The sequence below is a fragment of the Oncorhynchus nerka genome, linkage group LG17, assembly GCF_034236695.1.
Source record: "Oncorhynchus nerka isolate Pitt River linkage group LG17, Oner_Uvic_2.0, whole genome shotgun sequence".
Lineage (NCBI taxonomy): Eukaryota > Metazoa > Chordata > Actinopteri > Salmoniformes > Salmonidae > Oncorhynchus > Oncorhynchus nerka.
In genome coordinates, this window is record NC_088412.1 from 43,235,102 (window position 1) to 43,251,049 (window position 15,948).

The 15,948-nt window shown below is 41.8% G+C and overlaps 1 protein-coding gene across 2 annotated transcripts in view; it reads left to right on the forward strand.

Annotated features, from left to right (window-relative positions):
• The window catches only part of LOC115145294 (protein ABHD8-like), a 26,275-nt gene extending 13,281 nt beyond the window's left edge, over nt 1-12,994 (forward strand). The window contains exons 1-5 of one of the 2 annotated variants that reach the window (XM_029686754.2): nt 5,792-6,131; nt 10,034-10,805; nt 10,901-11,071; nt 11,229-11,445; nt 11,520-12,994. In XM_029686754.2, the coding sequence (XP_029542614.1) occupies nt 10,042-10,805; nt 10,901-11,071; nt 11,229-11,445; nt 11,520-11,729 (1,362 nt within the window). In that variant the 5' untranslated portion in view covers nt 5,792-6,131; nt 10,034-10,041 and the 3' untranslated portion in view covers nt 11,730-12,994. Of the gene's footprint in view, nt 1-5,791; nt 6,132-10,033; nt 10,806-10,900; nt 11,072-11,228; nt 11,446-11,519 lie in introns of those variants that run through there. The other variant, XM_029686755.2, reaches the window with a different exon arrangement.
• Nucleotides 12,995-15,948: the final 2,954 nt, after the last annotated feature.

Genomic DNA, 15,948 nt, shown 5'->3' on the forward strand with positions numbered 1-15,948 from the left:
AGGTCTGGGCTTTGACTAGGCCATTCCAAGACTTAAATGTTTCCCCTTTAACCACTCAAGTGTTGCTTTAGCAGTATGCTTAGGGTCATTGTCCTGCTGGAAGGTGAACCTCTGTCCCAGTCTCAATTCTCTGGAAGACTGAAACAGGTTTCCCTCAAGAATTTCCCTTTATTTAGGGCCATCCACCATCATTCCTTCAATTCTGAACAGTTTCCTAGTCCCTGCCGATGAAAAACATCCCCAACGCATGATGCTGCCACCACCATGCTTCACTGTGGGGATGATGTTCTCGGGGTGATGAGAGGTGTTGGGTGTGTGCCAGATATAGCATTTTCCTTGATGGCCAATAAGATAAATTTTAGTCTCATCTGACCAGAGTACCTTCTTCCATATGCTTGGGGACTCTCCCACATGCCTTTTGGCGAACACCAAACGTGTTTGCTTATTTTTTTCTATAAGCAATGGCTTTTTTTCTGGCCACTCTTCTGTAAAGCCCAGCTCTGTGGAGTGTGCGGCTTAAAGTGGTCCTATGGACAGATACTCCAATCTCCGCTGTGGAGCTTTGCAGCTCCTTCAAGGTTATTTTTGGTCTCTTCGTTGCCTCTCTGATTAATGCCCTCCTTGCCTGGTCCGTAAGTTTTCGTGGGCGACCCTCTCCTGGCAGGTTTGTTGTGGTGCCATATTCTTTCCATTTATTAATAATGGATTTAATGTTGCTCCATGGGATGTTCAAAGTTTCTGATATTTTTTTTATAACTCAACCCTGATCTTTACTTCTCCACAACTTTGTCCCTGACTTGTTTGGAGAGCTCTTTGGTCTTCGTGGTGCCGCTTGCTTGGTGGCGCCACTTGCTTAGTGGTGTTGCAGACTCTGGGGCCTTTCAGAACAGGTGTGTGTATATATATATATATATATATATATATATATATATATATATATATATATATATATACTGAGATCATGTGACACTTAAATAAAGTCCACCTATGTGCAATCTAACTAATTATGTGACTTCTGAAGGTAATTGGTTGCACCAGATCTTATTTAGGGGCTTCATAGCAAAGAGGGTGCATACATATGCACGCACCACTACATAATATGCATGTTTTTTTTTCATTTCACTTCACCAATTTGGAATATTTTATGCATGTCCATTACATGGAATCCAAATAAATATCAATTTAAATTACAGGTTGTAATGCAACAAAATAGGAAAAACACTTTTGCAAGGAACTGTATGTACATACAGTGCATTCAGAAAGTTTTCACACCTCTAGACTTTATCCAATTTTTTTTGTGCTAGAGCCTGAATTTAAAATGAATTACATTAAGATCTTGTGTCACTGGCCTACACACAATACCCCATAATGTCAAAGCTTTTTTAAAATTATTATTATTAATGAAAAGCTGAAATGTCTTGAGGCAATAAGTATTTAACCCCTTTGTTATGGCAAGCCTAAATAAATGCAGGAGTAAAATATGCTTAACAAGTCACACATAATAAGTTACAAGGACTCACTCTTTGTGCAATAATAGTGTTTATCATGATTTTTGAATGACTATCTCATCGCTGTACCCCACACATACAATTATCTGTAAGGTCCCTCAGTCGAGCAGTGAATTTCAAACACAGATTCAACCACAAAGACCTGGGAGGTTTTGCAATGCCTTACTAAGAAGGGAACCTATTGGTAGATTGGTAAAAAAAAAAAAAAGCACATGAACCCAACCTCACTCTGAATTTACTTTCACATACAGCTTGTGTAAGAAAAGTTATAGGAGTTACTTTCAAACACAGTGATGGACTGGGCCGTATTCACCACCCTCTGTAGCACCTTGCTGCCGGGTGCCTTGCAGTTGCCGTACCAAGCGGCGATGCAGCCAGTGCTCTCAATGGTGCAGCTGTATAACTTTTTGAGGAACGCGATGTGGATGGGGTCGGAAGCTCATCCTTCCGTTTCCTGTAGTCCGCGATCAGCTCCTTTGTCTTGCTGACGTTGAGGGATAGTTTGTTGTCCTGCCACCACACTGCCAGGTCTCTGACCTCCTCCCTATAGGATGCCTCATCATCACACAGTTATCTGGAACCACTGGCGCTCTCATGCATGGTTCAGTGTTGCTTGCCTAGAAGCGAGCATAGAAGGCATTTGGCTCATCTGGTATGCTCACTGGTACTTACCTATACTAAATATGTAGTACTTACTTGCTTGGTTCCTAGTAACTATGTTTAAGACTTAAATTGTTGGTACATATTTTGTTTTTGCTACTATGTATTTACCTACTAACAGGCTGTAAAATGAAGGGTTACCCTGGAAGCTTATCCCAATGTGAAGGATGCTGGGGATACTCCTGTAGTGGATTGGTTGGTTGTCTGGTTGTGAATGAGTATTCCTTTTGAAGTCAGGTAGGATTATAATTAGAGCAGGGCTCTCCATTCCTGGCTATAATATTTTAGCCCCACTCCAAAACCAGGGATAGGTTGACAAATGGTCAGGTAGGGATGGAAATGATGCATCTCGATAATCTCCTCTCATTGATGTATAACATAAATGCAGACTTTGTGGAATTTGCTTTCCCCTACCAGTTCTTTCTCGCTAGTGCATTGATGCTGTATGACTAAATTGATATAGGCCAATCACAGAATATCTTCGCAAGATAATTTCAGGGAATTTCTAAACTTTATTTGAGACCTATGTTGCTGCTCTGTATGATTATTTTTGTGGTAAGCCTATGTGAAGCACAGCTGTGAATATAAGCCATCACCGCTGATGTATGGAAGTCTGCCTTGTCTCACCTCTCTGGCACCTGGACCCTTGGTAACTGTTCCTTAGCAACAAAACTAATAGAAACCACATCCGCAATGGTTGTCAGCTAGAGGAGGATAGGGAGAGAGGAAGATTTTGGGAGTTTGCATTTTCCTGTTAGACTTGTTTGGAAACCAATGGGATTCATTGGCTTTATCAGTTACAATTGCAACTGTTTTCCAGTGTAAATGGAAACAACTTAGCTTTTACTGAAATGGTACTTTTCAGAAACTGTTTATCCATGAATAGATTACATTCCCCCTGTATCAGTAGTGTGTCTGCTAGGAGGTGAACACTGTTTCCAATGTATCATGTGTAGGCTGCCATCTCCATGGAGACAGCTGGGTTAATTAATTCACAGAGCAGAGGGGTATACTAGTTAGCCAGCTAACTTCAATAAACAACCCAGAAATAACAATCGATTTTCTGGATAATTAAGAAAGCTAAACTTAGATATGTGTATTTTGTTGTTCAGTCAATTAGCCTACACCAAGCACAGTTCAAGCTTATCTTTCTAAAAAAAAAAAAGTAAAAGTTATTTCCGAATATTTAGACAAGTTAGCTGGAGGTTCAATACTTTATTCAGGAAGTTCTTCTGTAGAGAGAAACCCCCTTGAGTCAGCTGCTCAAAATTATCAATGGACAGAAATAGAGGTGGCCTGGGCCTTCCTGATATTCAGAAATACTATTTGGCATGTAATGCAAGGTACCCTCTTAAATGATTTCACTCCCACTCCTTGGGAGATCATAGAACAAGAAGTCTTAGACATGAACAAATGTTCTCTGTCTCTTCAAGGCTGAGTGGTACAATCTGAAATACTGGTAAGGGATAAAGAATCCTATCATAAGATTGCTTTCAATTTACATAAAACTATGGGCTTTGTTGGAATATAATCACCCCAAGCCCCTCTTTGACAACAACATGAGATTGTTTAGAAATGTATTCAATTTACCCCAATAAAAAATTCCTACTCAAGATCTACCCTCCAAAGTCTACTGAATTTGAAAACAAACTTATTTACATTGTTAAGTCCAAAAGACACATATCTAGTCAACTTTATAAAATCATTAATAATTCCAGATCTTCTGTTTACCACGGTGTAGAATTGTCCTGGGAGATTGTGTCCCGCCTTTCTCCTGAAACAAGGGACATTTCTGGAAAAACGTGCTAACTATCCAATTCTGTTATGAATATATTATTAATCCATTTAAAATGTATGACCCCCTAAGAAATTTAAACTCATGCAAGCTTCTGTGTCTGACAAATGTTGGCACTGTAAGGGGGGGGGCAATGGACAATTTATACATAGATCTGGAAATGGCCTAATCTGATATTGATCCATGGGATTGAAACCAGTTCCAGCCATTACCGGAATATCAGTCCCTTTTTGGACCAAGTGAAATGTTTATTGAATCACCTTGGAAATGTCCAAGGAGAGATAAAACAAAATAAATTGATCTCACTTGCGTGTATGTGTGCTAAATGTTTCCTTCCATTGAATTGGATGTACATTGATGTTGTGTCAGAGGAAATTTGTATCAGAACTTACCTTGACACATGTACAGTACCAGTAAAAAGTTTAGACACACCTACCATTACTATTTTATACATTGTAGAATAATAGTGAAGACATCAACACAATGAAATAGCACAAATGGAATAATGTAGTAACCCAAAAAGTTTTAAACAAATCCAAATATATTTTATATTTGAGATTCTTCAGAGTAGCCACCCTTTGCCTTGATGACAGCTTTGCACACTCTTGGCATTCTCTCAACCAGCTTCATGAGGTATTCACCTGGAAGGCATTTCAATTAACAGGTGTGCCTTGTTGAAAGTTAATTTGTGGAATTTCTTTCATTCTTAATGCGTTTTACCCAATCAGTTGTATTGTGACAAGGTAGGAGTGGTATACAGAAGATAGCCCTATTTGGTAAAAGACCAAGTCCATATTATGGCAAGAACAGCTCAAATATGCAAAGAGAAATGACAGTCCATCATTACTTTAAGACATGAAGGTCAGTCAACCCGGAACATTTCAAGAGGGGGGAGTACAAATTCGTTATCTATGTCAAAAATAAATAACTGCATGCACGATCAGAAGGATAGCTAAATATTTACCAGGAAAGATTCTTAAGCAAACAACCCAAGCATTAATTGGGAGTCAGATGAACTGTTTTTCTGTGGTCTGGGGAAATGCATCATGAAGTAATATTTAGGAGGCTGCAGATTGCACAGAATAAATCAGTAATGATTGTTTTAAGGTGGAGATATGGTTATTCTGTTTTAGTCATGTGCAATACTCTTGGGTGGTCATCAATCAACAAGAGAATAAAAAATAAAAAACATGTATTTTATTTCACAATGTACACCAGGGTAGCCTAGTGGTTAGAGCGTTGGACTAGTAACCGGAAGGTTGCAAGTTCAAACCCCCGAGCTGACAAGGTACAAATCTGTCGTTCTGCCCCGTCATTGAAAATAAGAATTTGTTCTTAACTGACTTGCCTGGTTAAATAAAGGTAAAATAAAAAATAAAAACGGCCAAACTCCGTTCACAGCGGTATTCAGTTGATAAGAGACAGACAACTTTAGTATTTTAGCTAATTAAAAACTTTTTGCCTACTTAATACTGTTTCGCTACAATGCAACTACTTAGCATGTTAGCTAACCCTTTTCCCTCACCTTAACCCTTAAATTGAACCCTTTAACCTAACTCCTAACCTTAACCCTAACCTAACATAGTATATCATACTAAAGCAGTCGAACGTAATGTATCATACTAAACAGGTCAAATGTGATCAAGATATAGGATACTATACATCCTACAATTCATATTATATTTTACGACCGTTATTAAATTGGTAGGGCCAATGTAATGTAACCTAATGTAAAGTAACATTTCATACTAAACGGATTGACCCGGATTTTAGTCAAATATAATACGTTTTGCTCTGAGACCGGGTTCCAGAGAGGCAGTCTCAGGAACAGGGAACAGTTGGAAAAAGCGTGAACCGTGCGCTTTACAATGGATTAAAAACCTGCACATGTAGATAGACACCTGGCGTGCGCATCCACTATGCGCCCACGGGCACGTCCAATGTGCAATGGAATTGATAATGCACCTTGGTTTTCATTTTTAGTAGTTTATCAGGTAAACTAACGGGTAAGAATGTTGAGGTTGAGAACAGTGCTGCTGACTCCAATTAGATTAGATTATTGGATTGGCTGCAACAGATTATAGCGCGCCTGCTTCCAAGACGCAGTATACCGAGGAAGACGCGTATGATCTAACAATTTTACCCCTGTGGACTTCGACAATAATAAGGTATGATTCTTCGTGGTTGAGAATGTATATGAATGAAGCCTGATGTATGATTATAATTGTGTTTCGTGTCAACAGAAGGCAAAAAGAGAACGCACCGGGAAAGTAGGGAGATACACTAAACCAATTGCATAACAAATTCTCAGAATGTAATTAGCCTAAATCAAATACCAAAATGGGGATGTGGTATTACTTGTGTGTAAAGTGGTATGGCTGATCTAATGCATCTTGAAAATTGGTGAACAAAAGGTGAAAAACATTCTGGCGTTTGCTGTGTATTTGCTACATCAGCTGTTCCGTCAGTGATCCATTCAGAAGTAAAAGGCAGTGCGCACCCTTTGTTGTTTTCCATTCTATGGAAGGGGACCTATAGTAAACGGAACAGTAGCAAATAAACGACCTCATTTATTAGATAGCCAACAATGTATATATATTGTTGTATCCAACTAATAACAATAAATGATATTAGATTCATTTCAGTTGTGATATGACCTAATTATTGACATGTGATTCATGAGAGCCCAGATAGGATTTGTCCTTTGGACAGCCCACTTATTGCATGATATTCCTGAGATTATATTGTACTGGTTGAGGGTTTCAAAATAAGCTTGGATGATATATTATTAATACATCGTCATGAAAATAATGTTCCCGACTACCTCAGAATGTCTTTTGTATTTAATGTCACACCAATATCTTATTTGACTGGTTTTGGGACTAATTGTTTTGATTATTTGTATTCAAGACAAAGCACCTATCCTGTGTATTGATATGAAGATGTCACCCAGTGATAGGTCATGTGATGTGTTGCCTTGTAAAGTAGCTGATATTGATTGGCTCCTCCAGCTGACACCAGTCCATTGGAGGATATTGAACACATTCTCAGCAGCATTTAGAAATGATTGTGTTTTTAAGTACCAAATAGGCTCTGATTTTGATCAACTCCTCAGAAACTTTTCTCATGGCTGGTCTCGCCTCTGATTTAGTACAGAATATACCACATGTATGTATACATGAATTTAGAGTCCGCTTAGCATCAGATTTCAACACCATTTTTAAAGTATCCATTGATCCCATGTAGCCTATGCACATCTCATGGTTATGACTCTCACCATGAGCCAACAAATCAATTGTCCTGACACTCATCCACAGAAGTTGGAGCCATTGTTAGTATGGGGTCCACACAAAACATAAAATATGACATAATTACATAACATGAACAGGCAATGACCGCTGAAGGACAGAACTACATACAATAACACAATATTGTGACCTTGATATATTAAGGATGCCACTTTGCATCGTGCAGAACAGAAGCACGCCCGTAGTCACACCTAGAAGAAGAAGGATTATTGTTAGTGTTTGTTGACCCTTAGCAGAGGCCCGAGACCGTCAGCACAGGCCATAATGTGTTTTAATCCATCTGATGCTATCTGCTCTGTTCTAAGCGCCAATCCCTACGCAGAGTTGACTACCCTTTGATCTGGGCTTATGTAACACTGTTTTGGCTACGCCATTGGCAGGAAGTCGGTGTGTTGCTACTGCTAGCCTTGCAGATATTACTGGCCAATTTGAAGGATTGACTAAATGTGCATATGGACCAGAGATTTTGACCCAATTGCTGAAATTGTTTGTAGTTGCCAAAAAGTTACACTCTTGTTCCTCAGTGGGTAGACAGCGGGGGGGGATTTTAAATGAGTGTGCACGCGAAGAATGTGTGTGGGACTTCTGCTATTTGTAGCCAGTGCCATGTTATGCCGATAACATCATCACAGCGTTATTGGCCAAGAAAGTGGGTGGCAGTACCTTCGAATCGTTTATTATTATTTCAGATAAGACCACATATGAGAGATGTAAAACCGTTGTGCGCCACACCACAAATAAGCCCACGGTTGCAGTTTATGGCGTTTATGGGAGAGGTCCCACTCAGTGATTTGTCGTTCAGTGTGTTGTGACGAGACACCGAGTCTGTTTTTAGGAATCACTGGAATTATGAATAATTTAACTATACTCCTGGTTATTGAATAATATATATGAGCACTGAGGGAGACTGCTATGAAAAGGAGGGGTAGGTGTGGTTTAAAGGCAGTCATTTATGGAGGGGGACGCAATGTGTGTCAGTTTTCTACCTAAAATGACACCTGAAATGGACTACTTATTAACAGTAAAGTGTATGGTAGGTTAGGTAGCCTATAAGAGTTCGACCTTTAAAACACAGGACAGGGTCTTTACATGCTGGCCATGACCCTGTCAGAATCGACACTGAGAGAAAATGGAGGGCCACGCCACAGTAGTCGAGGGACACGTTTTTTCAATAGTTCAAACCTGATGTGTCAGACATCAAGGCCTACAGCTTATGACACGACACCACAGAACACCGTGTGGGCTGAGGAAGTGCAAGTAAGCAAAAGAGAGGGGGGGAAAGGAGAGGAAACGAGAGGAGCGGAGTTGTATGCTACATTGTTACTATAATCCTCATCCAACCACAGTGAGCAGTGGGGGCTGAGGTTGAAAAGTCTGCAGTTGTACAAAGAGAAAGTCTGGTTCCAACATCAAACCACAAAAGAAAAGACATATCCGGCCTTTTCTATTCTATTCTATTGCAAACACAAAAGTTGAAAGAATTGTTTATGGAGAACCACATATTTTTAAAATATATATTTTTTTAGAAAGGATAGATAGACAAACATATTGCGGATTGCAGTGTGTCTGGAGGGAGCGAAAGAAAAGGGGTGTACATCCTTCTTTTCCCAGGAAAGAAAGGTTCAGAGAGCAGCAGGAAGACTAATAGCACAGGAGACAGACCCAGCTTGACTCTCTGCTATTGCCAGTCTGATAAGTGTTATTTATCTTAAGAGTTGCTGCTCAGGAAATAATGCTTTAGGGAACACAGTGAGAGGACATAGTGTGAATACATATCAGTAGTTGTAACAATCTGGTTTTGTCTGATTTTGTTTCGTTCTTTTGTCGGGAACATTTTGTCAGCTGTTTGTCAATATGTGAAAACAGTGTAACAAGTCTATGTTAAAAGCCAAGATGCTGCCCACTCAGAATAGTTTATTTGAATTAAATGGGATCTTAAAGAAGAGCCACACCCCAATCCCTTTACAAGGGCTGTCCTGAGCCCGATTATGTTTGTGTGGGCAACATCTGTGAACGCATGTCATCTTCGCTTCATTCAGAGCAGTCCCACTCCCAAATACCCCATTTTCATAATCATATTGGAACAGCCTGAAAATCACAGAAACATTGTTTAAGTATTCTAAATAAAAAAAATAAAAAGTAGTTGGAAAACAGCATCAGCAATGAAATCCAAAGTTTGTCATTTACTTTGCTTATCAAAACAAACACACAGGTTCTTGCTTTGTAGCCTCAACAATATTCACCACAGGCCTTTGGTCCTATGAAGTGTAATAATTCTGGAAGACACAGGGGGCACACATGGACACACTTGTAGCCGGCTTTATCTCAGCCATGGGCTATTACGGTCCCCCCTTTCTATTAATACTTCTAAGGCCTCACTAGGGGAAGAGGCTTGATAGAAGAGCCTATTTATCAGCCACGTCTGAAGGAAAATGGTCACGTTTCGGTGGTTTCAACGAGTCACCAACGTGTCAAAGGAGTTCCTCTCCCATTCCTGATATATATGCGCTCATTATTCTGTTGTGCTGGGATTCTAAGAGGGGACTCTGTTCACATAGTCTAACCTTACCCCTAACGGCTTTAGAATAGGGATTATCCTGGCAGCATGTGTTTGTGTGTGGATGCTGTTAGTGGGTGCGTGTTTCCTTATATTTGTGTATGTATAGTGGAAACAGCCGGCTATGTATTGTCAGACACTGTTATTTCCTTCATTATTCATATGCAATTGACTCATGTTTATGTCTATGTGTGTGAACATCCAGGGGCAGCCATGCTGACCACCTTAATGGACGGCCTCCTCTGCTGCCTGACGGGGAAGTCGGCCAACGTTGTGGTTCCCATAGAAACCTCAGAACCCGCTGACGGCTACGAGTTTGTGGAGGTCAAACCAGGTCGCGTCCTGAGGGTCCGACATGTCATTCCGGAACGGGAGGTGGAGGAAGAGCCCAGCGGGCCAGGGGGAAGCGTCCACTGCAAGAGGAAGATCACAGTGTATCGTAACGGACAGCTACTGATAGAAAACCTGGGGGATGCGGTGAGACAGGAGCGGTTACATGCTCCGAACGGAGAAGCAGAACCCAACTGTACAGTAGAGGTAGAGCTCGCAGACCCACCTTCCAATCCAACTCCCAATTCTGACACCAAAGTGGACAAGACAGGGTCAGTGGTTGGGACAGGGGGAGCAGCAACAGCTCCAGATCTGACCCAGCAGCCCCGGAGGCGACGGCGGAAGCCCAAGCGCACAGTGGTGATCGACAGCGAGAGGAAGATCACATCGTGTAAGGGGACACACGCGGACGTGGCACTGTTCTTTGTGCACGGTGTGGGTGGCTCGCTGGACATCTGGGGCAGTCAGTTGGACTTCTTCTTCCGTCTGGGCTATGAGGTCATCGTGCCAGATCTGGTAGGTCACGGGGCGAGCTCGGCGCCCCAGATCGCGGCGGCATACACGTTCTATGCCCTGGCCGAGGACATGAGGGCCATCTTTAAGAGATATGCACGGAAAAGGAACATTCTTATCGGACACTCTTATGGGTGAGTTAGACAGAAGTGTGTTAGTTATAGACACTACATATTGTATTTTCTGCCTTTTGCTCTCCCAGACTCTCTCCATCTCTCTCTTTGTACAGTGTGTCATTCTGTACATTCCTGGCCCATGAGTACCCGGACCAGGTCCACAAGGTGGTGATGATAAACGGAGGAGGCCCCACAGCCCTGGAGCCCAGCCTTTGTTCCATCTTCAACCTGCCCACCTGCGTCCTGCACTGCCTCTCCCCCTGCCTCTCCTGGAGCTTTCTCAAGTAAGAGCGGGAGAGTGAGTGAGAGAGAGTTTGTGTGTGTGCGCGCCCGCCTTCCCTTGTATGGGTACAGACAAACTTCAGTACAACTATCTTTCCGTCTATGACGTTCAAGTATGATATCCTATATCCTACTCACTCTCTCATCTGCTTCCCCCAGGGCTGGATTTGCCCATCAGGGTGCAAAGGAGAAGCAGCTGTTGAAAGACAACAATGCTTTCAACGTGTCCTCCTTCGTGCTGCGTGCCATGATGAGTGGCCAGTACTGGCCAGAGGGCGACGAGGTGTACCATGCAGAGATCACTGTGCCCATCCTACTGGTGCACGGCATGTACGACAAGTTTGTGCCCGTGGAGGAGGATCAACGCATGGCAGAGGTGAGTGAGAAACCTTTAAACGCCAACTTTAACCCTTTCTTTAAACCTAATCTAACCTCTCTACCTCCTCTCAGATCTTGCTGCTGGCCTTCCTGAAGATAATCAATGAGGGCAGTCACATGGTGATGATGGAGTGTCCCGAGAGCGTCAACACCCTCCTGCACGAGTTCTTCCTCTGGGAGCCAGACTCCGCTCCTAAATCTAAACCACGATCTGAAACCGCCAATGCCCCCACTGCATCCAACGGGGGAGCAACTTCAGAAAGCCAAGTCAAGAATAAGTAGCCCATAGAAGGATGGATGTGTGTTATTGACTCCAATCAAAGCTTGCACAGTGATGTGTACTGTCTACCATGGCTGGTAGTGCTAGGCGTGTCTCCTCGGGTGCAGGGAGCTGGATTGAGTCGGTTTGAACTGGTCTGGGCTGGTTTTGAGCTGGTTTAATATTGAGATTTGAGGAGGTGGAACACAGTACACAGGGACAGATGGGTCCATATTTGGTCTAAGTCTGAGCCACTGCACTACATCAGAGGAAGGACAAGAGGGATGTGAGGGAGGGCGAGGAGGGACGGATAGATGGACGTCAATGACGTTGACCGTGGAGGTCTATTGTTCTGATTGAGTGACTGATCCCTGATTGTGCCTTGGGGTGACGTGGGGCTGAAGAGGTGCTGAGTTGTAGAGGTGGACCTGATAATGTTATTGTTTTTGTGTGTTGCATTGTGGTACACCTCTAGTTGCACAATGGGTGGAAATGTCAAAACAAGGGTGCATCAGAGAGGGAAGAGAATGTATTGGAAGTGGTCAAGTCACACAAGAAAATAACTAGCCAAGAAGAACGCTTGTTATACTACTCAAGCCAAAGGTTAGCCAATGTTTGTGACAAGCAACACCAGAAGCAACTTTCTTTTTTTTCTGACTACTTCTTCACATTTGAATATTTGAAACTTCACAACATTGTGACTCAAGTTGAATGAGACATTTGAAATGATGTTTGACAATCAATGCTGCTTTTTGAGAACGAGCCAACTCCAATGTATTTAAATGCATTATTCAAACGCACTTCCCTGTCAGAATCATTCCAAATGACAAGCAATTTCTTGACATTGACAATGTTTTGCTTTGGGAAATGTTTTGGGAAATACCAATGTGTGACTGTTTTACAAAGTCTCCTTGTGTATTTTATGGGGAAACAAATATGTTTCCTTTGGCTGCTGGTTAACTGGGAAGTACAAACTGGTAGATATCAATGTCTGTTTTGGGCCCTTTTTAGAAGGATTATTTTTCTAGCTGTTTCTTCATATTCCTCTACAAAACTATGCTGAACAATGATTGTTTACCTTTTTTTCAGGTAAAAGTGATATAAGCTATGAAAATGTTTATTGGTACACCAAAATATGGTACACCAAAAATGTTTGTAAAATCGGAGAATTCTTCAATGCCACCTAGCAAGCTCTCCGTCATGTAACTACTGAACAAAAATGTAAACAAAAATGTAAAGTCTTGGTTCCATGTTTCATGAGCTGAAATAAAAGATCACAAAAAGCTTATTTCTCTCAAATGATGTGCACAAATTTGTTTTCATTCCTGTTAGTAAGCATTTCTCCTTTGTCAAGGTAATCCATCCACCTGACAGGTGTGGCATATCAAAAAGCTGATTAAACAGCATGACCATTACACCGGTGCACCTTGTGCTGCGGACAATAAAAGGCAACTCTAAAATGTGCAGTTTTGTCACACAACATAATGCCACAGATATGAAGTTTAGAGTGAGCATGCAATTGGAATGCTGACTGCAGGACTGTCCACCAGAGCTGTTTTCAGAGAATTGAATGTTAATTTGTCTACCATAAGTCGCAACCAACGTCCTTTTAGTGAATTTGGCAGTACGCCCAACCGGCCTCACAACCGCAGAGCAAGTGTAACTACGCCAGCACAGGACCTCCACATCCGGCTTCTTCACCTGCGGGATCGTCTGAGACCAGCCACCAGGACAGCGGATGTGCACAACCTATCAGAAACCGTCTCGGGAAGCTCATCTGCGTGCTCGTCGTCCTCAACAGGGTTTTGACCGGTCTGCAGTTCGGCGTCAGAACTGTCTTCAGTGAGCAAGTGCTCACCTCCGGTGGCCACTTGCACGCTGGAGAAGTGTGCTCTTCACGGACTAATCCTTGTCTCAACTGTAACGGGCAGATGGCGTCAGGTGGGCAAGTGGTTTGCTGATGTCAACGTTGTGAACAGAGTGCCACATGGTGGCGGTGGGGTTATGGTATGTGCAGGCATAAGTGACAGACAGTGAAAACAATTGCATTTTATCGATGGCAATTTGAATGCACAGCGATAACGTGATGAGATCCTGATAGTGGCGCTGGGGGGGTGGAGGTGGCACTGTTTTACAGGTTCCTGACCAATCATACTATTTTGTGTGCTTTTTGGCATTGTTTGAAACTTATATACATAATGTTGCTGCTACCGTCTCTTATTACCGAAAGAGCGTCTGGATATCAGAACTGCAGTGACTCACCTCAAACTGGACAAAGATGTATTCAATGCCACTTCATTAATGAGTCTGAAGCGATAGATATACTGTTTCTCCAGGACAAGGTCCGGGAGCCTTGTGAGAATTCATCGGCGAGTGGGTAACCTGTCTCCTACCATCCGTTCTATTGGCCAATGTGTAATCACTGGAGAATAAACTGGATGAGCTTACGGGACATTAACAACTGTAATATCTTATGTCTCAACGAGTCGTGGCTGAACAACGACACAGATAATATACAGTTGGCTGGGTTTTCCGTGCATCGACAGGACAGAACAGCTACATCTGGGTAAGACAAAGGGTGGTGGTGTGTGTCTATTTGTCAATAACAGCTGGTGCGCAATGTCTAATATTAAGGAAGTCTCGAGGTATTGCTCGCCTGAGGTAGAGTACCTCATGATAAGCCGTAGACCACACTATCTACCAAGTGAGTTTTCATCTATATTTTTCATAGCAATCTATTTACTACCACAAACCGGTGCTGGCACTAAGACCGCACTCAACGAGCTGTATAAGGCCATTAGCAAACAAGAAAATGCTTATTCAGAAGCGGTGCTCCTAGTGCTAGGGGACTTTAATGCAGGCAAACTTAAATCTGTTTTACCTTCTACCAGCATGTCACATGTGCAACCAGAGGGGAAAAAAACAATAGATCACATTTACTCCACACATAGAGACGCATACAAAGCTCTCCCTCGCCCTCCATTTGGCAAATCTGACCATAATTCTATCCTCCTGATTCCTGCTAACAAGCAAAAACTAAAGCCACATAGATGCCAAGAAAATTCTTCAATGCCACATAGAAGCTAAAGCTACAATACCTGGGTATTTGTCAAGCTACAAGTAGTTAGTATTTGCACTGTATAATACTCTGCTTAACACTAGAATGAACCTTATCTACAGTGGAAAGCATTTAGGGGTGGGTGACTTCAAGTGGGTGCAGGAAATGTCCTGTACACCTTGTGTTTGCTGGAAGTGTTACTGGGGCGGCAGGTTAGAGTGTTGGACTAGTAACCGAAAGGTTGCAAGTTCAAATCCCCGAGCTGACAAGGTACAAATCTGTCGTTCTGCCCCTGAACAGGCAGTTAACCCACTGTTCCTCGTCATTGAAAATAAGAATTTGTTCTTAACTGACTTGCCTAGTAAAATAAAGGTAAAATTAAAAAATTTGAGTTAACACGTGTGGTTATCCATCCTAATACAGGAAAGTGTAATGGCGGTGAGTAACAAGTAGCTGTCCAGATTAGGAATCAAAGCCATTTGTTACTTCCACCATTCAATTCAGTAGGAAAACTATGGTACCTTTAAAAAAAAATCTTAATCAACTGTGCAAACATACAGTGTGGTTCCAATGACTCAGGCTACTTGGTTTTAGCAAGTAAGAAAACACGTTTTTTTCAGCATACATACTTTATCCAGACCTACAGTCAGGGCATCGTTGCTCAGCATTCAATCTTATCTTTTCATCAAAGTGTAGGCCAACTTCTCTTTCTTTCTTTTTAGCTCACTTGGCTTGCTTCTCGGTAATAGGAAGTGCTAAGTAACCATGGTCGGCAGAGTCACCACTCCTTTATAATCAAGTCAAATTACTACTTAAAATAAATGAATACACAGACTTGATTTGCACTTATGATAGTACAGAAAGTAGATACATCTAATAATAGAATTGAAACAGCCTTAAAGCCTCAGCCATTAGGCATACCAATATATCATACAAAGATGACAAATCTGTAGTTTGAAAACAGCAATGTAGTGCAAAGTTTTCCATTTACTTTGCTTATTAAATAGCACATATGTTTGCAACATCCTACACAGCTTACCCTACCATGGCCACACAATGCATCATTTAGTTTGAATCTGAAAATATGCAAAGTCATAATATTACAGAAATAAAGCTATAAATATCATAATATGAAACATTTCAAAAGATTGCTTAAAAATCAATTCAGAACACATGTAAACTTC